General features: G+C 46.6%; 2 protein-coding genes across 2 annotated transcripts in view; one reads left to right on the top strand and one right to left on the bottom strand.

Moving 5' to 3' along the window:
* The window catches only part of ZKSCAN2 (zinc finger with KRAB and SCAN domains 2), a 13,680-nt gene extending 10,074 nt beyond the window's left edge, over positions 1 to 3,606 (top strand). The window contains exons 7-8 of the mRNA XM_007450004.1: positions 1 to 406; positions 2,684 to 3,606. Of these exons, the coding sequence (XP_007450066.1) occupies positions 1 to 406; positions 2,684 to 3,606 (1,329 nt within the window). The remainder of the gene's footprint in view (positions 407 to 2,683) is intronic.
* A 10,749-nt stretch (positions 3,607 to 14,355) lies between these two features.
* AQP8 (aquaporin 8) lies at positions 14,356 to 22,808 on the bottom strand. Its single transcript, XM_007450003.1, has 6 exons — positions 22,725 to 22,808; positions 22,332 to 22,585; positions 19,514 to 19,640; positions 17,236 to 17,450; positions 15,668 to 15,802; positions 14,356 to 14,430 (listed from the first exon to the last, which is right to left on the bottom strand). Exons 1-6 carry the CDS (start codon positions 22,734 to 22,736, stop codon positions 14,382 to 14,384), a joined length of 792 nt encoding a protein of 263 aa, XP_007450065.1. The 5' UTR covers positions 22,737 to 22,808; the 3' UTR covers positions 14,356 to 14,381.
* Positions 22,809 to 27,188: the final 4,380 nt, after the last annotated feature.

Genomic DNA, 27,188 nt, shown 5'->3' with positions numbered 1-27,188 from the left:
CGGAAGAGCAAGTTGTACGGGGCCGTGGCTGAACAGCTGCAAGAGTGTGGCTTCCTCCGGACACCGGAACAGTGCCGGACCAAGTTCAAAAGCCTTCAGAAGAGTTACCGCAAAGTGAAAAATGGTCACGTGCTAGAGTCCTGTGCATTCTACAAGGAGATGGATGCCCTGATTAACTCTCGGGCATCTGCCCCTCCCACTAGCACCCCAGAGGAAGCCCCGTCACCCTCAATTCAAGAAAGAGAGGACATTGAGATTGAACCCCAGGAACCTACATGCTGGGAACCTGAGGAGGACTCACAGGAGGCAATAGTTGAAGATTCCAGCAGTGAGAGACTGAGTGAGGAGGAAATTGTGCCAGAGCCAGAATTCCAGGGACCTCCAGGTTTACTGCAAAGCCCGAGTGGTAAGGATCATGAGGGGCTGTGGTCTAAAGAAGAAGGAAGTGGGATTTACTGACAGATCAGAAGAGCTGGCACATCGCTCATGAAGGTCTATTCATTAAGCAGATATTCGTGTGTCCTGTGCCATTTGAGGAAAAGGGGGAGGTATCGATGAATAAAACAGAGTCCCTGTTCTTATGGTGCTTCTGTTCAAGGGAGGAACTTGGATTCTCGTGATTTGGTTTTGGGGATCTCAGCCTCGGTTTTGGTGTGTATGGGGCAGATAATGTTTAATATCTCCTAGAAATATTGTGGGGAAGAAGAACTTGGAATTAAACGTGAGAAAAACTCAGATCAAGGAGGTGTGTCAGTAAGCTCAAAACAGAAATGTCTCAGTTATGTGTGATGTGCATGAGAAAAAGGATAGGCAGAGAGAAAAAGACTTTATTCTGGTACTGCGCTCCACCTGCGGGTTTCCCGCTGACTGCTGGATGCCCTCACAGGCATCTCACCAGCACTCTGGACTTAAAATTTTCAAAATTAAAATCAGCATCTTCCTTCCCACACTATGGCTCTTCCCTGTGTCCTCCCACAGGTCATCCAGACTTAAAAGGTAGAGATTTTTTTGATGCCTTCTCTCTCATTGTTTACATCCAGGCAGATGATATGTTTTTTCAGCTGTTGTAGAACTCCCATCCGCCCCCCTCTTTAGTTACCATAACCATTACCCTAGTTTAGCGTTTCTCTGTCTCTTGCCTAAACTATTGTAAAAGTCTCCAAACCAGTTTTCTCCATTAGACTTGTATTAAGATTCCACAACCATCCTTAATCTGAGTTTGTCTTTCTAACCTAAACTTCCTGTACTCTATGCTTATTCAAAACAAACAACAGAAAAGGAAGTTCACACATATGCTCTCTGGTAGTATTTATACAGGAATTTGTTTTTGTATGGGAATGAAAGCTGAAATTATTAACCCTGTAACTGGAACTGTTAAAGTTGATAACTTTGGAAACAAAGTCCTTCTCTTGTGAATCTTGTTTTTTAAGGTGAGCTCCAGATCTGTCATCAAATTATCAGGCTCTGTCTGAGGCAACTACTAGGCTGTAACTTCCTCCAAATCCCAGAACAATGTTGGACCCAATCAGAGTGCTTCAGAAGATGACATTGTTAGGGCTTTTGACCTAAGTCAGGGGATTCATTGATGGCTGCCCTCCTCTTCCAGCCCAGGACACAGCCACCCCACTTAGGACTGAGGGATGTTGGCAGTTTCAGCTCAATATGTGGAGGGAAAGTAACGCTGAAATTAGCAAGTAGAAAAAAGACAGTACAGCAAAATGCATAAGAAGGGTTTGAGAATCAAGCAAACCTGGATTGGGCCTAAGTTACACAGTTTGTGAACTATTTATGGATCAAATAATACGATGTCTGAATTTACTTCAAAATAATCTGGGTAGAGGGAGCAGAGAGTGTGTGGGAATAGAGATGAAACAAGATTGGCCAGGAGTAGATCATTGGGTAAGTGGTTCATGGAAGTTCAGTTTATGTACTGTTCTCTACTTTTGTGTTTAAGTTTTCCATAATAAAAAGTTAATACAAAAACCACACAGTTAATAAGTGACCAGGATGGAATCATAACCAGAGCTGTCTGATTCCAAAGCCTGTGTCTTCACTACATCATGCTCTCTGTTCAGAAAACTTCTCGGCAAAGCTGGGATCCAAGATGTACTGTGGGATGCAGATGAAAGAGTGAGGAGAAGATAATTCTGGTTTGTCGAGCAGTGAGAATTAAGATTTGAGTTAGTGTGGTCTGCGTGTGAGACTGCCAGAAAAACAAAGTGACAGCAACATTTGAGAAGAAAGAAATACTCTTGGATAGAGTATGACTAGAGGTTGATGAGCTTAGAAGTCCATTGAGGAATTTGGACTTGATCATTAGAATCTAACCACTAATGAAGTGTAGTGTACTTTCATTATAGATGAGAAATTTTGAAAGCAGGATGAATTGTAGTGGAATTTCAGGGAGATGAACTAAGTTGCTCCCATGTTAATCAGGATACAGATTGGGGATAATGGCTTGGATTATAATTAAACTCTGAAAACATTTCCAAAGGCCTACTTTGTGCTGGGTATTATTGGCTATTCGTGGAACTGAAAGCAAATAAGGCTCAGTGAATCAGAAAGAGTCCCCACGCCTGAGGCCAGTGAAGCACACAGGGGTCCTAACAGACAAGGCCTGTAGGCCATGTTGTTTATGTTGATACATGACTGGTCTGAAATGTTTATTGTCTTTTTTTTTCAGATTTTGAAATTGGAAGTGGTATCAAGGAGGATGCAACACAGGTAATATATAAGGACATGGAGCAGCACAGGGCGTTAATACAAAAGCCTAAAAGGGCTGTTTCTCAGAATGCTGATCCAGGTAAATATTGTAAAAGGGAATGCATCGCAGGAAGACAATGCGAAAACCTTCAAGGAGTCAGACAGGGAAAACTGATGTCTCAGCCTAGAGATTTAGGGAAAGCTGTCGTGCATCAGAGGCCTTTCATGGGGAAAAGGCCCTACCGACTTCTCAAATATGGAGAAAGCATTGGAAGGAGTGCTCGCCTCATGTGCCGGATGACCCACCAGAAGGAAAATCCTTATAAGTGTAGTGTCTGTGGGAAGTGCTTTGGTAGAAGCAGGAGTCTAATCAGACACCAAAGAATCCACACAGGAGAAAAACCTTTTAAATGTCTTGACTGCGGGAAAAGCTTTAACGACTCCTCAAACTTCGGTGCCCACCAGAGAATCCACACAGGAGAGAAGCCCTACAGATGTGGAGAGTGTGGAAAATGCTTCAGTCAGAGCTCGAGTCTCATAATACATCAGAGAACCCACACTGGAGAGAAGCCCTACCAGTGTGGAGAGTGTGGGAGAAGCTTTACCAACAGTTCTCATTTCAGTGCCCACAGGAGAGTCCACACTGGTGAGAATCCCTACAAATGTGTGGATTGTGAGAAGAGTTTCAATAACTGTACGAGATTTCGAGAACATCGGCGAGTACACACCGGGGAGAAGCCCTACGGGTGCGTGCAGTGTGGCAAACGTTTCAGTAAGAGTTCTGTTCTCACTAAACATCGGGAGGTTCATGTGAGAGAAAAGCTTCTCCCATACCCTCCAGCGCTCTATGCCCCAGAGAACCCACACAAGGGAAAGACTGATGAATTCAGGCAAACAGTTTGATGACGATCTCTTCTCTTCCTAAATGTCCCCTTAGCCATTTTACCCTAATCTCACTCTTGGAAGCAATCTTTTCTTAGCTATAAAGTGTAATTCCCAAGATAAGGTTGAGAATATAAATAAAGACTTGGATCCTGTCCTCACCTCTGCCTCTAACTTGATCAGTCAGTCTGTTCCTCTCCTTCTGTGTGTCTCAACTTTTCCTGTAATAAAGTGAAGAAGATACAGTGTCTGAGTGCACAATGGAATTCTCTTGAGTATGTCGAGGCCACTGCCATGGGATTGCCAAACCCAGCAACATCTAAGATCCTTCAGTGTATGGGAGAGTTGTTATCAAGGAGATAAAAAATGCTCAACGTTTTTTCATTCTCTGTCTACCACATGCGATCCCATGCGATGCAACTTGATCACAGAGTTTCCTGTTTGGGTAGAACTTTCAGGAGCCTGATGAGAACCACATCAGATCCATCTTGGTTTTGAAGATATTCACAAAAGGAGATTGAAGATTTTATAGTTTCCATCAGAAGTCTGTTGCAGTGTACCTTTTTTGTGTCAAGAAGTTGATCTAAATAGCTAAGGTAGAATCCTTGTATTGTCACTGAAATAATGCCTTGCCCTCCACAGAGATGAGAAGCAACTGATCACCCATCGCCCTTTGTAGACTAACCTTTTCTGTACCTGAAGACTGAGAGCCCCTCGGCTGCTGTTTCTCCAGCCTATAAGTAATCCAGTTCCTGTTACTGTTTCTCCGAAGTCCTACGCTTACCTCTTAATTGTTCTGGGTGCCCTTGTCTGACTCTTCTGCACTACCATGCCCTCCTCAGATTGAATAGCGTGCATGCTCATGGTGTGTCTCATTAAAGTAGAATTTCAGACACATTCTAGTTCTGAATGTGTGACTTCTCTGGTTTTTATCTAGAATATGACTGATAATGTTGGCATATTTTATGCCTCCCAACCCCACGCTTCAGTATAATATTGTATAATTTTAGATAGTTTTCTAAAACTCTAAGGAGATAGGGAAGGAAGTGAGGTAGAGACCTGCAACATTCAATATTTATAAGATCAGTTGGACTCCGTAGACCTGCTTTAGATCAGATGGCCACCTTGGTCCAGACCAGCACTCCAGAGCTGCTTGTTAAGTTTACCATTCTCTTTTCTGAGGCTTCTAGTCCCTGTTCATGTGGTCATAAACCTCTCTGTAGAACCCTGAGTAATTTATACAACTCTATACCTCAATGAGTGAAGGTGGAAATATTTACTGAAACTTCCAGTCCAGAACACTTTTCGTTTTCCACATTTACCAGTTGGTCTAAAAGATGTCTTTGACAACCCCCAGCACTGGCCCGATAAATACTGAAGGAAGGGTTCAGATGGGGAGATAGTTCACTTATGGACATTGCAAACCAGGGATTTGGTCATCCAAAGCTGTTAACTCCGGGATGAGACCAGTGGCATTCATACCCTTAAGATGAAGGTAACCTCGGGGGGCTTTGCTTTGGGGAGGGAGAAGTCATAAGTTTAGTGGAAAGATAACCAGAGTCGGGGCTGTAGATAATTTTTTTGATCTTATCTCCTTTCCTTTGTCAGATGCTCTCTTATTTGAAGACATCTGAGTGTGTTTGAATCTTCTGAAACTTGTTCAGCAAAGTACCGAGGAGGGTAGGCAGCGTAGAAAGAAATCCAACTTACGGTGCCAGAATCGGGTGTGGCCTGTTGGAAGGCAGGTGACTCAGGTAAACGTTGATAAATGTTTCGTACATTTGTTAGGAATGTTAGGATTGTTCACATCTCAGTAGGTTGATTTCCTCTGTGTTGTCTGAATTATAGACTTCTAATGGTAAGTGCAGTTTCTTGTTGGTAGTGTGCCTAGCACAGTGAGGTGTGTGTGGTGCCAGTGGGCGTGTGCTTGTATTGTGTCGATGTTCTGGAATTCTAACTCTAAAGACGACGCACATTAATAGAAATCACCACTTAGTAATAGGTACGCAGGATTGATCATTATATCGAAGCATGATTCAGGAAAGTACATGATTTACTCATAAATATTTATTAAGCACTGTTATGTGTAAGGCTGTGTTTTAGGCACAGTGAGGGATATGAAAATGAAAAAAGGCATCGTGTCTGTGCTCAAGGAACTTGCAATATGATGGAAGAAGTATTGCAGCAAAAGGTAATGTCAATTATGTTCATGTCAATTACGGAACATAATTAGTTTATTAATGAAAAAATCACCTTCACTTGCAAAAAGAGTTTTTTTAATTGCCTAAAATCATATTCTCTACCTCTGTCGCTTCAGTTTCCCCAGTGGCAGGAAAGGCTCAAGAACCACTCCTCCTCCAGTGGAATAAACTGATTCTGTCTGTCATATGTCTGGGATCAAGCTAAGGTGAAATTTGGGTTCCCTTACCGTTTCCCAGTTGTAAGTGGACTATTTGAACTTGTACTAAATTAACTTACTGGACTTTGCTTCTGAAGAAATAGAAAGTCCTACCCACCATCTTAGACCAAAGGCAGTTTGTATTTTATCTTTTTTAAGGTGGAGCATGAAAGTCACAATGAACAGTCATACTCTGATTACTGTGTCTCATTTCACATAAATTGCCTTTATGAAGATCCGTAGGAGAAAGTTTCTTCCCAGGTCTCAGTACCAGAGAAAGCTCTGATCCTAAAGCAAAAAAAAAAATTTTTACCTTACAAACACTGATTTTTTTTTTTTTTTAACAACTTACGGCTTTTCTCTCTTCTGGCTGCTGGAACAAAGAAACTTACAAAAACAGCTTACAACTCACCTCAGCCAACTACTTAAATCTATATTTATCTAATACTGTATTTTTTTCTTTAAAAATTACCCCAAATCCTATTTTTTTAAAGTGGTGCAAACAAGTAGGCATTTTATTCTCTGACCTTTTACCCGAGGCACTTTGGAACCTGGTTGTATCCCTGCACAGGCTTATTTTGTTACTTCCACAAATGCCATGATTCTTACTGGCATTTTTATTATACACATACAGCCTACTTTATTCATCTGGAAGGAAACCTTAGTTTTTTTAAAGAGGAAAACTTCACAACATGCTTAAACAGTTCAGGGCAGCCTGCACGTAGAATGAGCGTTAGACCAGAAGCCAAAAGACAAGTTTCATTCTTGTCGCTACCACTTTCTGAGTGTTGCTGGACAAATCAGCCTCTCTTTGGGCCTGATGTCCTTATCTGAAGAGAAGTTGAGCATGATTGCCAAGACCGCTCTGGCTCTGATGTTTTGTGAGGCTATGGGGCATCACGTAGAGAGGAAAAGGTTATAAGACCAGGCCACTGCCCTGGCTCGCCACCACAGGCAGCATTTCGGGCCACAATGAATCCACCCCATAGTTTAGCAAGAGGATGCTGTGAGCAGTCCAGGAGCTTGCTCAGTGAGGAGAAAGGTCAAATCACTCATGTTCAACCGCAGGCAGCCCCTGAGTCACCTGGATAGGCAGTGGCAGGTAGCTGCAGTGGAGAAAGCCTATTTTGGGAGCTCTGGTGCCCAGTGACAGACACGATTCAACTCTGAGGGAGCTGGGGAAGCCCCAAATGCAAGGAGCGTCTGAGTGACTTGTGTAGTGATAAGCCTTTACCTCTGAATGCATTCCAAGTATAAATGTATGTCTACTTATTGTTTTGTATTAATGTTCACTTAGATGTCTTCTTGAAAACTTGTATGTGAAATAAATGTCTAAAATAAATGACTCCCGTTGGTTTTTGCCATAATTTGAAGGCTGTCTTCTATCAAGGAAAAAGAGAACTTATCCAAGGGATAATAAAAGCTGATCCTCGTAGCTCAAGAGAATTTCAGTTTCTTTCCAGCCCACTGTTCTCCCCGCAGCTAGCAGGGATCTCTTGGGAGTCCACAGCTATTCCTGTGCTGCAGTCCTCTGATAGTTGTCACTGCCATTGTCCCAGAAAATGTTTGTCTCTAATTCTAGAGTGGAGTTAGTCTTGGAGGCACACACTACGTGTGTTCTTGGAGGGGCACTCAACCACAGCCTCTGCTGCTGGAACAAGTTTTGACATGATTTCCCCAGATACGGTGGTGCCTTTGGTTTACTATTTGATTTAAAGAGTCCCAGTGGCTTCCACTTAGCCCTTCTTCCCATAACAACTCCAACTCCATGGGTCATAGAGTCAGCGTAGAGATTTTGTCACTTGCCGAGGATGTATTTCCAACTATACACTTAGAAACTGTAAGAAGAACCAATAGGATGGATTTAGAGCCAGTTCACCTAGACATGAGGTACATTCCAGACAAAGTGTATCTCTCACCTGGACTTTATAAGCAGCCAACTGCAATAGCACCCAAGGTTCTCAAGAATTATAACTGCTCAGGGTCAGTATCTGAGAGTCCCTCTACATCTTCTATATCTTCCTTGAGTAAATGGCCACAACCTTTTTAGAGGAAACAGAGACAAAGGCTCAGAACAGGGAGTTCCCTGCTGGTCCAGTGGTTAAGAATCTGTCTTGCAATGCAGGGGATGCCGGTTTGATCCCTGGTCAGAGAACCAAGATCCCACATGCCACAGGGTTACTCAGCCCACGTGCCACAACTAGAGAGAAGCCCGCGCAGCGCAATGAAAGATCTTGTGTGCCACAACTAAGACTGAATGCAGCTAAAAACTAAATAAATATTAAAAAGAAAAAACTGGCTCAGAATATTCATGTGCGTTGTTACATCAGAATCCTTCCACAAGATTACCTGATCTTCCATTCCTTTATAGAGATTTAAGTCTGTGCACTGACTCACGTCTGGGAGTTAGATGAGAGACTTTAAATCTCTAAGGGGAAAAAAACTCTCTAAGGCTACAAATTTTCAATTCCTATAAACCAGTTAAGGCAATTAGATTTTTAGGGAGGAGAATGAATGCTTTGTGTTTCAAACACCAAAAGGAACAAAGCTAGTCACAACCTCCAAACACCATGGTGGGTCCAGGGACTCAGAGCGGAAGCAATGGTTTTGGGTCCCAAGAGAGGCGAATGCCTGAACCCACTTTGAGGTGGTAGGACTCTGGAGGAAAATGGCAGTGTGGGGATAGAGGGGATGGGGGGCAAGGCCCGAAAGGCCAGGCCTTAAGAGTTGCTTGGATACATGAGCATGGAGCCCATGAAGCACACAGGTGTGCTTGGTGTGGAAGTTGTGCAATTGTCAGTAAACAACCCCTCTTTCTAGAAACCACCCTGGCCAAGACAAGTGTGACTGACTCAGCTATAAAATGGCAGCTGCAGCAGGCACGAAGTAAAAAGTTAGAGCAGGAAAACCATGGGCAGATGAATGGATAAGGGAGATGTGGTATATTTATACAATGGAATATTAGCCATAAAAATGAATGAAATAATGCCGTTTGCAGCACATGGATGGACCTAGAGATTATCATACTAAGTGACAAAGACAAATATATCACTTATATGTGGAATCTTAAAAAATGCTACAAATGAACTTATTTACAAAACAAGAAATAGACTCACAGACACAGAAAACAAATTTATGGTTACCAAAGGGGAAAGGGTGTGGGGAGGGATAAATTAGGAGGTTGGGATTAACAGATGTACACTATTATAGATAAAATAGATAAACAACAAGGACCTACTGTATAGCTCAGAGAACTGTATTCAATATCTTTTAATAACCTAAAATGGGGCTTCCCTGGTGGCGCAGTGGTTGAGAATCTGCCTGCGAAAGCAGGGGACACGGGTTCAAGCCCTGGTCTGGGAGGATCCCACATGCCGCGGAGCAACTAGGCCCGTGAACCACAACTACTGAACCTGTGCGTCTGGAGCCTGTGCTCCACAACAAGAGAGGCTACGATAGAGAGAGGCCCGCACACCGCGATGAAGAGTGGCCCCCGCTTGCCGCAACTAGAGAAAGCCCTCGCACAGAAACGAAACCCAACACAGCAAAAATAAATAATAACCTAAAATGGAAAAGAATCTGAAAAAGTATATATATATAAAACTGAATCACTTTGCTGTACACCTGAAACTAACACAGCATTGTAAATCAACTACACTTCAATAAAAAATTTTTTTAATATTAAAAGTAAAATAAAGCGATTTCCCTGGTGGTCCAGTGGTTAAGATTCCATGCTCCCAATGCAGGGGGCCTGGGTTCGATCCCTGGTCAGGGAACTAGATCCCCATGCTGCAACTAAGACCTGGCACAGCCAAATAAATAAATAAATATTTAAAAAATAAAAATAAAATTAAAAGTTAGGACATGAAGGTAGAAGACTGGCATACTTCCCCTTTGGATTTTGCTTAAACTCTCAGAGTTCTTGGACAGTCTGGTGAGGGAAGATGCGAGAACATAATACTAGGCTTCTCAACAACACAGAATATGAGGACTCAAGCCAATTCTCACAAAAGGAAATGAATCAGTACTTGTGCTCCAAGGGTATAAAGCAGCACATGCCTGCTGCAGTAGAAAAGAACACTAGAGCGTGTGTCCAAAATCCTGGATTCTAATTGAGCTCTGCCACTAGATCACTGTGTGATTATAGTCAAATTATTTAGCTCGCCTCTCTGGGTTTTGGGACTGGACAGCATGAATGCTTCCCAACATTTTCCCCTAAAGAGGCCCAAAGATCCTTATATGAAGATAGTTGACTGAGAAAATACATGCGTGCAAAGTCCGTTTAGGATCTTCTTGCCAGAGCTCCGCTCCCTTGCCATGATTCTGATACCTGCACATTTCAAAACCTTCGATTAGAGGGACTTCCCTGGCGGTCCAGTGGTTAACACTCCACGCTTCCACTGCAGGGGGCACAGGTTTGAACCAAGATCTTGCGTGCCACACAGTGCGGGGAAAAATTTTTTTTTGATTAGACAGTAATAAATATAAGAGCTATCACATTGTCCACGTACTAGGTATGAGGCATTGTGCTAATGCTTTACAAACACTTATCCTCACAAACATTCTGAGGCAGGTTTCCCATTTTAAGGAAACTGAGGCTGAGAGAAGTTAAATAACTTCTTCAAACTTACACAGCAAAAAAGCCAATGTTCTGAGATTTAAACTTGGATCTTTCTCAGAATCCAAACTCATAACAACTGCTTTTTACTACTGCCATAGAGTTTCCAGCTCTAACATCCTAAAATTCTGTGACCTCGTTGTTCCTGAGAAGACAGGAGGTGGGGTGGAGGTAAACTTAGGTGATCTGGGTCAATTTTGGATTCTACTCTGTAGGGTCAGAATGAATCTGAAAGTCATTAGGATCCACCTATGCCATTCTTTCAGTCAACAAGTACTCAGTCCCTTCTGTACAGCAGTGAGCCAAATAATGTGGAATCACAAAGAGGAATTAACATCCATCTTCCTCTAAAGAGCTTGTGGTCTAGAAATGGACATGAAGAGCAGGACTTGAAATCCAATTGCAAGTTAGGAGTGAGAAGAGTTATCATACACGTCCTTCTGTCCCCCTCTTCATGGGGGACTAAGGGGCAGTCAGGCCACATACTGTCCCTTATTCAGCAATAGTAACCTGTGATGACAAAGATCATGAACCCTGCAGTCAAACGTACCTTATATTTTGGCTCCACCAATGTACCAACTATGTGTCATCTGGGTAATGTCATCTCTTGGGATCTCCATTTGCTCCTCTGGAAAATGGGAAGAGTAAGAGTGGCTACCTGTATTCATTTCCTGAGGCTGTCCCTAGCAATGACCACAACCTCAGTGACTTAAAAAAACAGGTATTTATTCTCTCACCATTCTGGGAGCCAAAAGTCTGAAATCAGGGCGTCAGCAGTCCACACTCCCTCCAAAGGCTGTGGGGAGAACCCTTCCTTGCTTCTTCTAGCTCTTGGTGACTCCTGGTACTATCATGCGATACCATAACTCTGCCTCGGTCCTTCCATATGGCCACCTTCTCTGTGTCCTCTTCTGTCTCTTATAAGGACACTTTCATTGGATTTAGGGCCCACTCTAATCCAGTATGGTTCGTCTTGACCCTTACCTTACTTGGGTCTGCAAAGCCCTTGTTTCCAAACAAGGTCACATTCTGAGGTTCCAAGTGGACATGAATTTAAGTGGGGACACTATTCAACCCACTATAATACCTCATGGGATTGTTGTGCGAGGACTAAATGAATATGCATGGAAAGGATTCTGCACAGTGCCGAGCACATAGTAAACAATAAATGTTAGCTGTACACGTGTATGCATGTGTGTGTATGGGTGTGTGTATATACATGTATATATATATATATATATATATAGTTATTTACTAGATTTACCAAAGGTTGATTTCATTATTTATTTCACCAAAGGATGTAGTAACTTTTAATGTTTTTCATTCTTTGTGAGTTTTCTAATGTGTTGTTTCTGATTTCAAACTTTTACTGAACATTTACTGTACGCTAGGTGCCATGTTAAGTCCTTCCCATTGCATTAACTCATTGGACCCACACAATATGCCTGTTGCTGAGGAAACTGAAGCTCAGAGAGCTTAAATAAATTGCCCAGGCAGGGTCACACAGCTAGTAAGTGTGGTGAAGCTGGGATCTGAACCCAGGTTCCGCCGACTCGAGTCCTACTTAACTGAAGTAGGTCCATCAGCGCGTACGCTGGGTCTTGAATTTGCCTTCATTCTTCGCCTTTCCTCTCTTCACTTGGGTTCTTTGAGCACATCATTTACCATCCTTTCCTATCTCAGCCTATTCATTTGATCTACTGGATAAATTACAAGTTCTTACTAGATTTTCTTCCAGCAAAGACTCATCCTTTCCTGACTAACCCTAACAGCTCTTCCTATTATTGCACAGTTCCCGTTAACAATTCTGTTTGTTCTTAACCCCATGAGTTAATGTTCGCTATTCGTCTTTTTTTTTTTTTTTTTTTGATGTGGTACTATTCTTCATTAAGAGTGTATATCTGTATGTCTTTATCTGCCCAGTAATGTGTGATTTATTCAGGATTAGCAAGGTAGTGAATGGTTCAAGGAGCCTCTCACTGCTGTGGCCTCTCCCGCTGTGGAGCACAGGCTCCGGACGCGCAGGCTCAGTGGCCATGGCTCACGGGCCGACCGCTCCGCGGCATGTGGGATCTTCCCGGACCGGGGCACGAACCCGTGTCCCCTGCATCGGCAGGCGGACTCCCAACCACTGCGCCACCAGGGAAGCCCCCGCTATTTGTCTTTAAGTGCAGCTATATGTCTTAAGATTACATGAACAGTATAAGAGCCCAGACTCTGGAGCCAGACCACTGGGATTTGAATCTCAGCTCTGCCACTCCCTGAGTGACCCTGAGTAAGTAATCTGACTTCTCTGTGCCTCACTTTCCTCATGTGTAACATGAAAAATAATAACAATAATATGTACCTGTACAGTTGTGAAAATGAAATAAATTACCACACGTTTCGAACACAAAGCAGATCCTGGCATGTAGAAGGTGCTCAATTAGTGTCAGTAGCTATTTTTACAATTACCTTCACACCACTGAACACAGGTTGTCTGAGTAGCTCTTCTCTTTAGGTTTGTTGTTATTGAAATTTATTTATTCTCTTTTTCTCCAAAATGTCTTGGATATTTGGGTAGTGTCCATTTTCTCAACAGGCAATCTCTCATTGTACTGGTAATATTCTCCAGTGAGCATTTTCTTCCTTTTTACTCAGGTCAGTATTTTGCTTGTCTGGTAGAAGTGGGTGATGTTTTTGTTCGTTGTTGAGAATTATTTTTCCCTAGCACCCCTCTGCGGTGTTAGAATGATCACCTTCCATAAATTACCCATAGATTCTTGTAGAGAAGATACACACTCTATTTTTAAGGTGTGAACTTCAGAATGTGTCTTTTTATTCTTTTTTTATCCTTACTTATTCAGGATACTCATATCTTCCAACTAAATGCCTCTGTCTCTCCAGACCTGTATTATGCCACATTATATATTTCCTTGGGAAATCCTTGCAGCTCTGGTCCACCCCCATACCCACCCGCATCCCCGGCTGGAGTGCCATGAGTGGGTCAGTCCATGTCCTGGATAGCTTTGGGCACTAAACCATGCCCTGGAGTCTGCATTGGGCTTTTCAGCAGGGTCTTGAGGTCTGTGATCTGGAACTGATTCTGACCAGAGTCCAAACTGGACTCCAGAATGGACTCTGAGCTCCAGACAGAGCTCCCTTGGCTCTGGCTGAAAGGGAGACGGGCTTTGGGTTGGTCTGCACTTTAAGTACCTGCCTTGGCCCTAGACTCTTAGCTGGGCTCGAGCTAATTAGACTCTGGACAGCTAAAGCTCAACCCAAACTTTTGTTTCCCCCGCAGTGGTGTCCATTTCTGAAAGGAAAGACCAGCCAGTGGGCACACGGAAGGAAACATTGGACTATTTATTGCAAAGCTAGATTGACAGCACAGGCCGCAAGGAAACAGACCAAAGAAGCCCCTTCTATACCAGAGGAATCGGGGAACAAGAGAAGGAGTAAGGGGATGAGGGAAGTGAGCGGAGACACATAAACGGCCACCTCTTCCACCCATTCTTCTGCTCCTGGGACCTTCCCTGTCAAGAAAAGCTTTTCTGTTGTGCTTGTTTCTATCTGTCTCTGGGCATTGCTGGCAACACATTCCCCAGGCTGAGGTCTCTGATGAGCACAAAGGAATTCGAAGGAACTAGCACATCTGAAAAGCCAGACCCAAGTCAGGGGAAGCGTATCAGTCACTTCTCAGAGCTCTACCCTGGCAGGAAATGCAGACCTGTCTGGTCTGCAGTCCAGGACAGGTCCACTGAGGGCCCCCAGGGCGGCAGGAATTCCACCATCTCAGCTTCACCGCCCCTTAAGTATTAGGCGGGTTTTCCCATCTCCAATGAAGAACCTACAAAAAAGGTGGCCCAGTGAGGTCTCTGCATCTCCGGGAGAGACCCAACCCTCCATCAAATGTCTCCAGGCCCAGAATTCTCCAGAGAGATGCCTTCCTGAGCCTCTCCAGCCTCAACAGCCAGATCTCCCTGGGGAAAGGGAGAAACTCTTTCCTGTTGGGTCCCTAACCCTTTTCCTGAAGATCCCCATCTCTACCATTCTCAAAGCATCAGAGAATTATTTGTGATGCTCTTCACTAATCCATAGGCTAAGCCAGGACTGCAGACAGGCAGCAATGCAAGCAGTCTAGATCAGCTCAGCCCAGTGCCTGCCCTTGTCCAGACAGCGGGCACTGTACCTACTTGTATCCCTGCACAACCTGGAGCAGAAAGGAAGGACACTCTGGATCCTTGAGGTTCACAAGAAGACAGCTGGAGGAGAAGCAGTCAAGCAGATATTATCCTTCTGACAACACTATCAACCTTATTACCCATTGCTCAGCTCCAGGGAGCACTGCTCACATTGTGTCTTATGTGATTGGCATCTCATGACATGCATGCTCTTGCGGACACCACTAACATGGTGTTCTACGTGGACAGGGTCCCTTGAGTTGTACAGCACCCCTTTGGGGAGCTATTCCTCCCCTACTTTCAGTCCATACAGTTGTTCAGATGAGGCTGACCTCACCCCAACTCTAGGATAAGATTCATGCTCCAGACATAGCCAATAAGAGTGCCTGGCCCCATGGCTACAGAGATCGATTCAGAGGTAGACATGGCCCAAGCTGGACCAGTCCAACTCAGAGAACAGCAGAGCCAGGACCTTTGTAAGACCTGTTGTTCTGTTTCCTCTGTTTCCAACTATTAAGCTGCTAGGATGTAAGTCTGGAGTGCCTGGTAGGCATCTCTGCCTCTACTGGAGAGCCTATCTAAGCATGAAATCTACCCAGAGGACAGTAGAGCCTAAAAAGACCAAGCCCTGAACACACTGTCTGAGCTCCCATCAAAGCCAGGGCCACTTGTGAACTTTTCAATTACGTGAGCCAAGGAGTTCCGCTTTATGATGAAAGCTGTGTTCAGATGGATTTCTATCACTTGCCACCAAAGGTCCCAGAGCCGTAATCTTTGCCTCTGAAGAAGGCTTCCTCTTCTCTCCTCCAAACCCAAGCGAGACCCTAGCCCTCTAGACCTGGATGTTCTGGGAACTGTCACCATGCCCACCAGATGGGCCATGACCCCGTGCCACATTCCTACCTGATGAGCACTCCTACAAGCAGGCTAGCCAGGAACGGGCCCAGCCAGTAGATCCAGTGGAAGTCCCAATGGTTGGCCACCACAGCCGGTCCAAAGGCACGGGCAGGATTCATGCAGGCTCCAGACACAGCTCCCCTACAAACACCCAGCCACAATGGTAGGCAGAATCTCAGCCAAGGAGCCCCGACTCACCCAAGTTCATTTCCCCAAGTAGGCCTAAGTCACACGCTACCCAGAAACCTCCTCTAAACTACCATATCATGGCAGTCTGGGAGGTTCCAAAGTGAAAGGCTTGACCCCCTCCCCAGAGTCCTCCCTACAGTCTGCCACTCCCCACACACCCTTCTAGAAGAATGGGCAGCAAGTAGTGCCTGTTCAGTGATGGCAGGAAGGAATATGGATCTACTCCTCCTCAGCAGTTTTCAGCTATATGAACTTTAGGGTCAAGCAGACCTAGATTCAAAACCCAGCCCAGCTATTTCTAGCTATGACCTTTGTTTAACCTCTCTGTGTTTCAGCTGAGATTAAAGTACATATGTCATAGAGCCCATGTTTCTCCTATATTTCACGTGCAAGTGCCAACTCTAATCTAGCTGACCTGGTTGAGGCCTTTGTTGCACCACAAGCTAGGGACCCAGCATCTCCCAAAGAGGGACTGTTCCCCAAGAGCACCTCTCGAGTCCCGGTGTCTGTTCCCTTGACCCATTCGCTCAAGCTGGGGTCCTCACTCAGGCCTCACCCCTCACAGACCCCACCTGTGGCCAGCAGCCAAAGCCAACTGGATGAGTCAGTAGGCTTATAAGTGAACCAAAAGCCACTAGGAGGCATCAAAGCACTGCCACAGCTCTGCACATGCATTTCCCCAGACTCTACCTCCCAAAGGATGACTTAGGGCTGGAGGCAGAGCAGAGAAAGGCTACACTTGGTCCTGTATCCAAGAAGAAAGGAAGGAGTTGGCCTGTAGGAAGGAGCTCCCTCATCCCCTATATTTAGCAGGGGCCCTTGTCCCAGATCTCTCATTTAATTTGCCACTTCCCAATGACCTTAAATAAGTCACTTGTGTCCTCTCTGAGCCCTAGTTTCCTCATATATAAAAGGGAAGAAATAATCCTTTGTCTCCTTAATCCCTTCCCAAGCCTACTGAGAGGCTCTAGATAAATGAGACAATGGGTGTGGAAGCTCTTTGTAAGTCTGAGGCTAAAACCTGGCTGCCTGCTGGCAGGATAAACACAGTCCACAGAAGTGGTTTATTGATACTACAAAAAGTAGAAAATTCACAGAAAAATCCAGTCTTCTGACTTCCCTAGAATGAAATTAGAAGGGTCACCCCAAGCCCATATTCCCACACAGCGATAACTTATCAGAGGTGCGTGGTGGTGGCCTCCTTAGATGCCACAGTCCCCACCATTCCCTGTTGTCTGCCTCCTGCCAGCCCACTTCCCCCGTTTACATTACCTGTGTGGCTTCTATTGGCAACCCTCAGGTAAGCTCAGCAGACCTGCCCTCCTCCAGGGGCGAGCCTCGGCCCAAGGCTGAGCACTGTGGTCCCACAGCCAAGGGGCACTCACCCTGCTAGGATGTCCACAGTGACAGAGAAGCCGATGGAGAATGGGGCCAGAGGACCCTGCGTCTTCTCGTTTATGGTGCCCATGCATACAGCCAGTGCCAGCAGTGTCGTCAGGATGATCTCTGCCACCACTGCCCCCGTCACCTGCCTGGGCTCCTGGACTGTCACGAAGGCTGCCCCAGACGCGTTCCAGAACCTCTCCTCGGAACTCACCGCCTGCAGAGAGCAGTGCTCAGCCTCATGTTGGGGGTGGAGAGACAGCTGGGAGCTGACGGGAGGGGCCCCATCCTTTTGAGCCAGGGAAGGGTCCTGTCCAATGTGCAGTCAAACATATCTGGACCCACATCCCAGCTCCACCAGTTCCTACTGTGCGGCTTTGCCTGAGCTACTGGACTTCCCTAAGCCTCATTTTGCTCTTCTGTAAATGGGGATAACCCAGCTGTGGCTCCAGGTATTGTAGGCCTGAAGGGTATGTAACTTATATGACCCTCTTTGAGAAAGAATACTAAAATACCTTATTTTTACAAATTTTGCAAACACATATACCCAGGTAAACACATTACCAGCCCCCTAAAAGGCCCCTTCGAAGGGATGAGAAGAGCCCTGAAGCTTAAGCCCCATTGGCTTCCCAGGAAATCGGCCTTGGGGTCATCACGACACCTGGGGAGGGAAGACTGAAGTACAGACAAGTTTCTGGACCCGGGACTCAAATCCAGGCTCAGCTGCTCCCCAGCTCATTTGAACTTGGGCAAATTATTGCCTTCTCTGTGCCTCTGCTTCCGCCTCTGTAAAGGAGGCGTGGTCATGGTAATAGCCCTGGGCCCAGGTGGGGAGTGCTCTTTAAGGACTGATGCAGGCTTCCAGTCAAGTTGGAGATTAAATGAGAGGATTCTATCAAGTGCTCGGGGAGTGGGGAGGGCACCCAGTGAATGACCACTTCTGCCCCACAGTGGTCTCCATCATGTTGGACGAGTTTACAAGTGACCAGGCCTGAGGGAGAGTCCCAGCACTGCTTTCCACTGGGAATCAGAGCAGCAAGGTCCAGGCCCCATTCTAAACAGACAAGGGAGCAGGGTCTCAAATGGGGGCACAGGGAGACCAGGGCAGGGACGACAGCAAGATGGGATTTGAGACCAAAGTCTGCAATGGGCAGCGCTTAGAGCCACAGACCAAACCCCAGGCAAGCTAACAGGGTGCCGCCTTCACCCCTTCCCATCTCCCCACTCCCTCCAATCCCACCCCCAACACAAGCCAAGCAAGGCTTCCAATTTGAAGGGTCCCTGGCTGAGACTTCAGAACAGTGGGAAGGAAAGAGAGAGAAGGAAACAAGGAAGTCAGGCAGGCAAAGAGGGAGGAGGGAAGTCCTTCCATGGAGTTATGTGTAGAGCTATAGACATTCTGTGGCTGAGGGTAAGAGCTAGCTTTCCTAGCGGAATGGGAGGATTCCAGTAATTTGAGCATTAACTCCCATTAAAGGTAGAGTAACTCAGTTTAAAGGCAGGCAAACTGGAGAACACACAGAGAAGTTAGTTCAGGAGTTTCTCAAGGAGAATAACCCTGTATATCCTGTACCCTCAGACAGTGCTTAGTGAGATGCTTGTAGCATGAATGAAGTGAATGAATGAATGAATGAAAAAATAGAATTATCTAAATCCAGAAATGGACTCAGGAACAGAAATCTTGAGTCCTGAATTCTGCTTCCTGATCTGTCTAGGGAGGGCTGTGTCCAGACACAGACAGACAGGGTGGGTTTGGAGGAAACCAAAGGCCCTTTGAGTGTCCCCTCCGAGGTAGAAAGGTCCACCCAATCCCATTGGAGGCAACAGGAAAAGAACTCGACAGGAGTTCCCTGGTGGCGCAGTGGTTAAGAATCCACCTGCCAATGCAGGGGACACGGGTTCGAGCCCTGCTCCAGGAAGATCCCACATGCCGCAGAGCAACTAAGCCCATGCGCCACAACTACTGAGCCTGCGCTCTAGAGCCCGCGAGCCACAACTACTGAGCCCGCGTGCCACAACTACTGAGCCCACACGCCTAGAGCCCGTGCTCCATAACGAGAGAAGCCACCGCAATGAGAAGCCCGCGCACCGCAAGAAGAGTAGCCCCCGCTCACCGCAACTAGAGAAAGCCCATGTGCAACAATGAAGACCCAACGCAGCCAATCAATCAATCAATTTTTTAAAAAAGAATTGGACGGTCCCCACTCCCTGCCCCTCACCCACCCCAGCAGCCCCGTCAGAGCAAAGGCCCCCAGCCCAGCCCCCTGGGGGATCACCCACCTTGGCCAAGGCGGCCCCAATCAGCCCCCCACACAGCTGGGAGATCCAGTAGGGAAGGAGCATCATCAGGTGGAGGCCTCCGACCAGCATGGCTGCCAGGGACACTGCAGGGTTGAAGTGTCCACCACTGTCACCCACAAAAGCAGAAGGAGTCGTGAGGCCAAGGCCCAGGCACTGGGCCCCAGCAGCCCCACCACCTCCCCAGATGGCCTTGCGGGGCCGGAGTTCCGTCAAGGGCAGCCCAGGTAGAAAACAGGCACCAAATTACGCCCACTTTTCCCGAGGTGCCGAGTGGTGGGGGAGAGCCTGGGAGGGGAGGGCAGCACCATTCCTGTCCTACACCCAGACCCCAGGGTGGCCCAGACAAGAATACGGTGGGAAATTGTCCCTCAGCTCTTTCCAGAGCCCCTAAGAGCTGCATCCAGCCCTTCAGAGCCGTGGCCACAGGTCAGAATGAGACCCCAGGCTTCAAACTCACAACCCAAGACAGGTATCCTGGCCTCCCCTTAGAAGAAACCAGGCCCTGAACAACAGCTCCTGATTGGTTGAACTCAACCAATGAAATTTTTTATTGGTGGAACTCAACCAGTAAAATTCCTATTTTGGGTCTGAAAGTGTGACTAGTGTTGCCTGTAAAATTGAGATTAGAGGTTCCTGGAAATGGCACTGGGAATCAGGATCAAGGCTAGAGGTTCATGATTAAGTTGGGATTGGGATCTGGAGTTTGGGTTGTGAAGGGGATTAGACAAAGTCGAACCTAGGTCAAAGGGCTGGTTCAAGTTGGCTGGTCCTTCCAGAGGTCATGGGCCAGGAGCCTCCCTTTTCACCAAGATGCTCAACCAGTCCAAGCCCCAGAGCCTAGAGGCCCCCCAGTGCCCTGCTACCCCCATTGGCATCCTATCCAGTCCTACTCAGATGAAGGAACTATCCTGAGAGGTTGGCTCACCAATCCCCCTGGTGCCTGGCTGGGAAGGACACACCCAATAAGAGGGGCAGTGACCCCAAGGCCCCCCCATGTCAACCCAGATGTTTAGAGCCCACCAATGGGCCTGCCCACCCAATGGACACAGGGCATTGAGCTGAGACTGGACAGAGGACCCTGGCTCTGGACACAGGGACTTTGTCCAACATATTGACATTTCAGGACCAGCTGCCCCAACTTGTCCAGTGCAGCTCTGTGCACAGGCCCTTGGGTGAGCTTCCTGCAGGATCAGGAAGCACCAGCTGATCTCAGACTTGACCGGCGGGGAGAGGGGCAGCCAGGCTTACTTGGCCTCAATTCAGGTCCATGACCAAGCTTAGCCTGGGCTCTGCCAAAGCAGAGAGGTGAAGGTGGAGGTGGGGTGGCCTCCTGCAGGAGGGAGACTTAGAACCCTCTCGGCCATCAGCCTCATCACCAGGTCCCCCAGCCCAAACGGGGAGAGACACTGTCACTCAGAGTGTGGCTCGACCAGGAGAAGGCTGGGACACTTCACACTCAGTAACAGTAAAACAATCAAGACACCTTCTTAGTTTACTCATCCATGGTTTGCTCAACAAATACTTATTGAACACCTACTCTGGTGCTAGGTGCTGTGTCGGGCGCTCCAATAACCTCAGTCAGTGCCGGGCACACGGTAGGTACCGAATAAATATTTGTTGACAAAAAACAGATGGCTGAATAAAAGGCTGGCATTTCAGATAGGCAGTCTCCTGCAGCACAAAGCGATGTTCTCTCCTGCCAGCTGGCCTGGGTTCAAACCCTAGCTCTGCCACCGAACAGCTGTATGACCGTGGGCAATTTATATAACCTCTCTGTGCCTCAGTGATCCCTACCTCATAAAGGCTGTTGCAAAGATAATTAATACATGTTCATATAGAGTACTAGCATACAGTTAGTACTCAATAAATATCAGCTATTATTACCATCCCCTTTTATTCCACTGAACACAGAGAGGTTCAACTAATTGCCCTGGTCACCCAGCTAAGCAGTGACAAAGGTTGCCTTCAACCCCAGACCTGTCGTCGAACAGAAGACTGTTTTTCATCCCACCTGCAGCTTCTCTTAGATATTTAAAGAGAAATGTTAAAGTTCTCTTTCCATTCTGCTTTTCTAGGAAACAGTATTTCAATTTCCTTACTCAGATCAGTTTTCTGTGTGAGATTAAATACAGACCAACCAGGTTCTAGAGGCCACTGCCAGACACTCCATCCAAGACATCTGTCATTGTGGTTGGTTCTCCTGGGAGCCCACGACCTCCCGGTGGAGCTCCTGTCCAGGGGAGGGCTATGCAAGGGGAACTCTTCAGGCCTCCCTGCCCGGCCAGCGGGTTCTTCTGCATAACTCTGCCTTACCCTAGGCTGGAGCAAAACCCCGTCCTTAAGGTAACAATAACACAGCAACCAACAGTGACTGAGCGCTTACTATGGACTAAGCTCTTCACATCGTTTCATTCTCGTGCCTCCCCCAGGAGATGCTGGGCTTAGGACAGACAGCTTGGGTTTGCCTCCTGGCTCTGCCATGGGACTCTGGACGAGTTACCCGGCCTTTCTCCTTCATGTGTTGGCTTGAGAAATAAGATTTAGAAAATACTCCCACTGTTCCCATTTCATAGGTGGGAAGTTTGGGTTTGGAGAGTGACTCAGTCAAAGCCACAGAGCTCATAGGCTGAAGAGCCAGGATTCAAACCCAAGCAGCCTGACCCCTCCCCCAACCCACATTTTAACCCACACTGCTTTGGGGATCCTGGGCATGTGCCCAGGGGTCCCTGCCCACAGCTCTGCTCCCTGCCTGGCTCCCCAGGTTGGCACCAGGCGGAGTGCTCAGAGCTGTTCCCACCTGATACTCCCCAGCGTGGCGATGACCAAGCCCAGGGCCAGCCCATGGGCCAGTGCCGGCTGCAGCAGCCCAGTGTCGGTCCTGTTCTCGATGACTGACAGGCAGCCGATGAAGATGAACAGGGCAGAGCCCAGCAGTTCAACCAGGCAGGGCTGCACAAACCGCTCATACCAGCACCCACGCCACCTGCCCCCCTCGCTGGGCTCCTTCACCTTGACGCCACCAAACTCCAGGTCACACATGGATACAGCTGCCTGAAGAGGGGGAAACGGAGGGGGACACGGATGGGAGGAGAGCCCAGAAAGAAGCCCCCCAGTGCCCCAATCTTGAATTAATTCTCAGCAACCGCCTGGATGGCCAGGCTGCAGAGGAAGAGGCCAGCAGTGTACTCACCTCTGCAGACATCAGGGCAGAGGTGACTCAGGGCGGGACTCTGGCCTGCGCTGGCTGGAAAACCCACACCTGCTCTCCCGGACAGGACACTCTTATCTCCAGGACCGGGGCTGCCAGCCCACTACAGGCTCTGCCCCTTTTAAAGGGCTACAGAGGTTCCCGAGGGTGTCAAGAAAGCAATAAAGCCCAGTAGGAGGTGGCCCTGAGGCCCAGGAGAGGAAACACTGTTTTTAACCTTAACTAGGTAGGGCAGGGGGTGGTCAAGGATTGCTGAGCTTTCTGCCAACAAAGGCAAAAGGCGTCGGCTTTGCTGCGTCACCTGGGGAGGGCTCCAGGTCTGCCCCAGCAGGAGATGGAGGGCCCTGATCCCCAGCTCCCTTGGTCACCACCGAGGCCCAGAGGAGACCCACGTGTGTGAGTGAACACGAGGAGGGCCCCGCTGGATCAGGACCACACATGGGAAGTAACAGTAAACTCATCTTCAGTGATTTTTTCATGGACTTCTAAGGACACCTCCTTGTGTCTGAGGCCCCGACACCTCCACAGACTCACGCTGATAGGCTGATCCAGGACTGAGGGTGTAGACGGATGACCATCTCTGGAGATTGCAGAGGCAATGGTAAAGCCTATGGACTTTGGAAACAGGCTGCCTGGATTTCAATCCCAGCTCCTCCGTGAACCAGCTGAGTAACCTTGAGCAGTTGCTTACCCTCTCTGCACCTTATTTTTTCTCCCGTGCAGCATGGATGATAGTGGTGGTGCCAATGACATCGGGTTGTGTGGCTTAAATAAGTTAAGATCATAAAGTGTTTATGACAGAGTCAGACACATGATAAGCACAATACCAGTGCCTGCTGATTTAGAATATGTATTTATGTGAACTAATATTTACTGAGCACTTTCTAAGTACTGGTCTAAGTACCTTATATGTATTATCTCATTTAAACTTCACAACAACCCCATGAGGTAGGTACTATTATTACAGCCACTTTACAGATGAGGAAGTGGAAATTCGGGAAGGTTAAGTTTCCCAGGACCACACAGCTTTTGTGATTGTGGGCTAAGTCACAAAAGGACAAATACTGTGTGATTCCACTTATGTGAGGTACCTATAGTAGTCCCATGCATAGAGACAGAAAGTAGCATGGTGGTTGCCTTGATCTGGGAGGAGGGGAGAATGAGGAGTTATTGTGTGATGGGTACCCAGTTTCAGTTGGGGAAGACGAAAAGGTTCTGGAGGTGTTGCACAACAACACGAATGTACTTAATATCACTGAACTATACACTTAAATGGTTAAGATGGTAAATTTTGTGTTACACATATTTTGAATTGAAAGAAAAAAAAACCTGTGGGTAAAGCCACTACACTCACAATTGAAAGAAAAAAACTTGTGGGTTAAGCCTTTCTAAGGTGATGGATGGATGGACGGATGGATAGATGAATGGATGGATGGATGGATGGATGGATGATGGAAGAAGAGATGGATGGAAGGATGGGCAGATGGGTGGATGGATGGAAAGAAAGGAAAGAAGGGAGGAAGGGAAGGAAAGAGAGATGGGTTTCCTTACTCATACATTCAACAAATATTTACACACCTACTGTGAACCAGCCACTGTCCTAAGAGCTGGCAGGAAATGTAGCGGTGAACAAGACAGACAAAGATGCTGTTTTGATGTTCATATAACTATTATCTGAGCATTGTATGTAGAGATAGAGAAGTAATGTCAGGGATAAGAGAATTTTAATGAAAATTTCCACCATTTATTGATAACTCATTACATATCTAACACTGTGCTAAGCGCTCTGCACATGTTCACAACAACCCTTTAAGTCCTATGACTTCTTATCCCCATCTTCAGATGATAGAAATGAGGCACAAAGAAGTTGAAGAACCTGCTCAAGATCGTGTAGATGAAAAGCATCTGCTTCGGGACAGAAGTAGATGCCTCTGGACAAGGGTTTGACAGTTTGCTGAGAGCTCTTTGCAGCTCAAGGCCCTGGAATGCAGCGCCTCTACTGAACATTTGCATATCTCAGAAGGTTTGGGGGCTGCTCTCTTGCTGGTTATCCTGAGACCTGTTCTCTCCCTCCTCTGCACCCACAGCACATTGTACAAGATGTTTCTTATTCCCCTCCTCCCTGCGACATAAGGTGGTTGTCCAACCCTCAGCTCCCCCATCTCCCTCATTCTTTGCCCAAGTCCTGCCAAGTGCTGCTCCTGGAATATTTCTCTCCTGTTTTCACCCAGGCCTTCATCGGTTCTTACTTAGGCTCTTGAAAAAAAATTAAATATTCATTATATACCTGCCAACTGCAGACCCTGCACTGGACACCACACATGCATTCCTTCAATAATTAATATTCACAATAATCTATTATTTTCCCACTTCAAAGGTAGGAACTCCCAGCTGGTATTACTACAACAACTCCTCATCTGGTCTTCTTGCTTCAACCAATTTCTTTTTTTTTCTTTAATTGAAGTATAGTTGATCTACAATGCTGTGTTAATTTCTGCTGTAAAGCAAAGTGATTCAGCTATACATATATATATATTCTTTTTCATATTCTTTTCCATTATGGTTTATCACAGGATATTGGATATAGTTCCCTGTGCTAAACAGTAGGACCCAGTTGTTTATCCATTCTATATAAAATATTTTGCATCCATTAACCCAAATTCCCAGTCCATCCCTTTCCCACCCACTCCCCTGGCAACCACAAGTCTGTTCTCTATGTCTGATGCCTCACCCAATTTCAATCCATTCCTTTAAAACTGGCAACCAGCAAGGCACAGTTTGGCACTTGGGTCCAGGTTTGGGGATCAAGCTTCTCCACCTGTGCCCCCTAGCTTCTCTCTCAGCCTCAGTTTCCTTGTCTGTAAAAGTGGGCTAATGGTGGTACCCATCCCCATAGAATTGGTGTATAGATTAAGTGAGACAATGCCCTTAGTACAGTGCCCAATTCAGAGCAGGTGCCCAACAACTAGTAGCTCTTATTATGGTTCTCATTAGTCAGAGTAGGTGCGTAACAAATAACCCCAACATTTCAATGGCTTAACATAGTAAAAATTGATTCCTTGTTCACAGAATAGTCCAGAGCAGGCCCTTCATCACATGGTGACTCAGGGAGCCAGGCTACTTCCACCTTGGAGATCCACCATCTAGGTCCTCAGATCATCTGCACCAGCCAGCCAATGGGGGAAAAGAATGTGGAGAACTGTGCAGGGGGTGGTTTGTGGGGTAGGCCTAGAAATGGCAAATACCACTTCCTTCCATATTTGATTGACTAGAACTCAACCACATGGCTTCACCTGGCCACAGAAGAGTCTGGGAAACACAGTCTAGCGGTGTGACCAGAAGGAAAAAGCAAGGCATTTTGTGAACACCCAGAAATTTCTACCACACCACATGGTGGTTGCTGTTGTTCCCCAGCCTGTCAATCTAATCCCATCCTTCCCTGACTTCAAACTTTCTAGCACCTTCTGTGGCAGTCAATGCCAAACTCAACTCCCATAGCAGCCACACAGGTCTACCCTGGACTCAACTCCTGCCACATGAACCACCATAAAGGATTTGTCAGGTGAGCCCTGCACCCTCACCCCCTCCCTGCCCATGCCATCCCCTCTGCTTGAAGCTCTCTTTTGCCCTCTTGGCCAACTTCTACTGCTCACTCAAATCTCAGATCCAGATATTTTTCCTCCCTGACTCCTGGGCCAACTAGCTGTCAGTACTTGCTGCATGCCCCTCCCCCACGAGAGCCAGGATTGGACTCAGTAGCTCCAAAACCAGTGGTTCTCCTGAGAAAATCTGAATGTCATTCAAGCAAAACAATGTATTTCCACAATGTGAGATTTTTGTGTGGCCTGATGTCTCCATATGCAATGCACTGGTCTCCCAAACCACCAGAATAACTAGTACACTAGGGAAATGATGTCTTCCTAAGAAACTGTTTGACTGGAAAACTTTTCAGCCTTCCAATCCCAGGTCTGGTTGACATGACCAAAGCCTCTAGTTTTTATCTTTGTTTGCACAGAAACATTTTAAGATATATCTGCATCTGTCGGCACCTGTCAGGCCCAAATGGAGTATAAAAGCAGGTTGCATCTTATCCTGGCAAACCACTCTATCCTCCTTTCTCATATTGATGGCTGCACACATGTGCAGGACATGTTCACTTATGTCATGGTCCTGGCACTCATTGCCATCATTGTCATGGGCCTTGTTAAATTGTGCCAGGGACATTCTGAGCATTTCAGACGTCCTTGGCAGTAATGCCATGGCTGTGACATTTGCTGACCAGACATTTGTCATGTTTAGCTGGACCATTCCCATTGCTGTTGCCCTGCCCTACTTTGGGGCCTCAACACGTCTATCTTTGCTTAATCAAGGTGGTTCTTTGACGCACTGTTGTGGAAAAAATGTGATGTTGGTGCCATGGCAGCCACCTTGAGATCATAAGTTGCA

Source organism: Lipotes vexillifer, unplaced genomic scaffold (assembly GCF_000442215.2).
Source record: "Lipotes vexillifer unplaced genomic scaffold, Lipotes_vexillifer_v1.1 scaffold811, whole genome shotgun sequence".
NCBI lineage: Eukaryota > Metazoa > Chordata > Mammalia > Artiodactyla > Lipotidae > Lipotes > Lipotes vexillifer.
The sequence above is the reverse complement of the archived record's forward strand: the minus strand, read 5'-3'. Positions and strand labels throughout refer to the sequence as shown.

Excerpts from the sequence above, each read along its gene's own strand:
- AQP8 (XM_007450003.1), bottom strand. Across the intron at positions 15,803-17,235 it reads ACTGTGGACATCCTAGCAGG|GGGAGCTGTGTCTGGAGCCT; the intron begins GTGAGTGCCCCT and ends GGGTGTTTGTAG. Across the intron at positions 14,431-15,667 it reads CTTGTAGGAGTGCTCATCAG|GTTCTTCATTGGAGATGGGA; the intron begins GTAGGAATGTGG and ends CCTTTTTTGTAG.